This window comes from Centruroides vittatus, unplaced genomic scaffold (genome assembly GCF_030686945.1).
Source record: "Centruroides vittatus isolate TY-2023 unplaced genomic scaffold, ASM3068694v2 contig_206, whole genome shotgun sequence".
NCBI lineage: Eukaryota > Metazoa > Arthropoda > Arachnida > Scorpiones > Buthidae > Centruroides > Centruroides vittatus.
Genome location: NW_027121276.1, coordinates 54,991 through 56,554, shown reverse-complemented (window position 1 = coordinate 56,554; position 1,564 = coordinate 54,991). Strand labels below are relative to the sequence as shown.

The window sequence follows — 1,564 nt, the reverse complement described above, 5'->3', positions numbered from 1 at the left end:
CCGATCGGCGCCATTGTAGCCGTTCAGCGCATCGGAGTTCGTCCCGGATTATAGCTGTCTCGCGACTTTATATCATTTGTACGGTCTTTGGCACTCTGTAGTACAAGCGCTCTGTGCACTATCAAGACTTTTTCTTCACCCAGCGTACTTTTATACGTCTTTAGCCGTACGGCGGCTTAGAGCCGAACGGCTTCTGTGAAGATCAACTCTCGCTACTATCATTTTAAGAGACTCAACCTTTGTCAATTACCTTGTGTCCTTGTTAATAAGCACTATGGACAACGCCACACAACCTAATTTACGCGTGGTCATCGGGCCACTGGATGAAGAGGTCCCACAAGCAACCGCACCAAGTTCTCCTACCTCTAGCACCCCTAGCACTCCTGCGGCGAGCTGTACGGACGGACCCTCGACTGCAACGGCGGAAGGAGCTTTGCTCCAATCAGCGGGCCGTCATCTAAGGAGAATTTTGGATCTCCTCCCGGCCCATTACAGATCTGGAACCACTGTCAGAGACAAAAAAGAAATAAAAGAAAGAGCAGCCCGTATGTTTGCTGCAATAAATCAAATGTACGGCATGCTAACGCAACTCCGGGAGTCACAGGCGGCCCCGGCCACTACTCTTTCCTACAACGAACCTGAAATATTAAAGCCACCCACCTACTCGGACATAGTTAAATCGAATATAATACAAAGCTCCACTACCAAAGCGATAAATAGATCGCTCAACAACAAAATAAAGCACGAAGGGAGCTCGAGTAGTTACGCTTTAATAGTTTACCCGAAGGAAGCCGAAGGTCCTGAGAAGAAAACAATAAACATGGAGAAAATCTACAAGAAGATTACAAATAATATAAAACCCGACCAGTTAAAAATTAAAGTGACTTCAGTTAAACAGGTTAAAGGCGACGGCATCTGCTTTCGCACCGCTAACAGTAAAGATGCTATAACACTGGAAAAAGCTGTAACTGAGCTTTCCGAACTAAAGGAGGAAATCAAAACAAAAATTTCGGAAGGCCGGAGGCCAAGAATAATACTCAAAAATGTGCCGAAATCAGTAAAGGATGACAATGTGATTACCACAATATACGCTCAAAATGAGCAATTAAAGGGCATAAGTGAAGAGGAATTCATGGCTCAGACCAGACTTAGCACAGTGATTACAAGAGGTAACCTACGCGAAAACTGTCGGCACATAGTGCTGTCTACCTCCCCGCTGATCAGAAACCAATTAATAAAAGAAAAATACATTAGCATCTCTTGGGCAAACATACAAATTGACGACTATGTGCACATTACCAGGTGCTATAAATGTTGCGGCTACAATCATATTGCAAATAACTGCACCTCTAGACAGAGCTGTAGCCATTGTTCAAAAGGTCACAAATTTACTGATTGCACTAGAAGAGAACAACCAGCCTGCTGTATAAATTGCAAAAGTTATAATAAAGATCTTCCTCCTGACAGCAAGCATCCAACTAATCATAATGCATTCGACCAGCAGTGTCCCAACACTATGAAAGTAAAGGAACAAACCATAAAGCAAACGAATTATGGGTTCTAG

The 1,564-nt window shown here is 43.7% G+C and overlaps 1 protein-coding gene across 1 annotated transcript; it reads left to right on the top strand.

Moving 5' to 3' along the window:
* Window positions 1–274: 274 nt before the first annotated feature.
* On the top strand, window positions 275–1,564 carry LOC136970606 (uncharacterized). Its single transcript, XM_067265052.1, has one exon. The coding sequence runs from the start codon at window positions 275–277 to the stop codon at window positions 1,562–1,564; it is 1,290 nt and encodes a 429-aa protein (XP_067121153.1).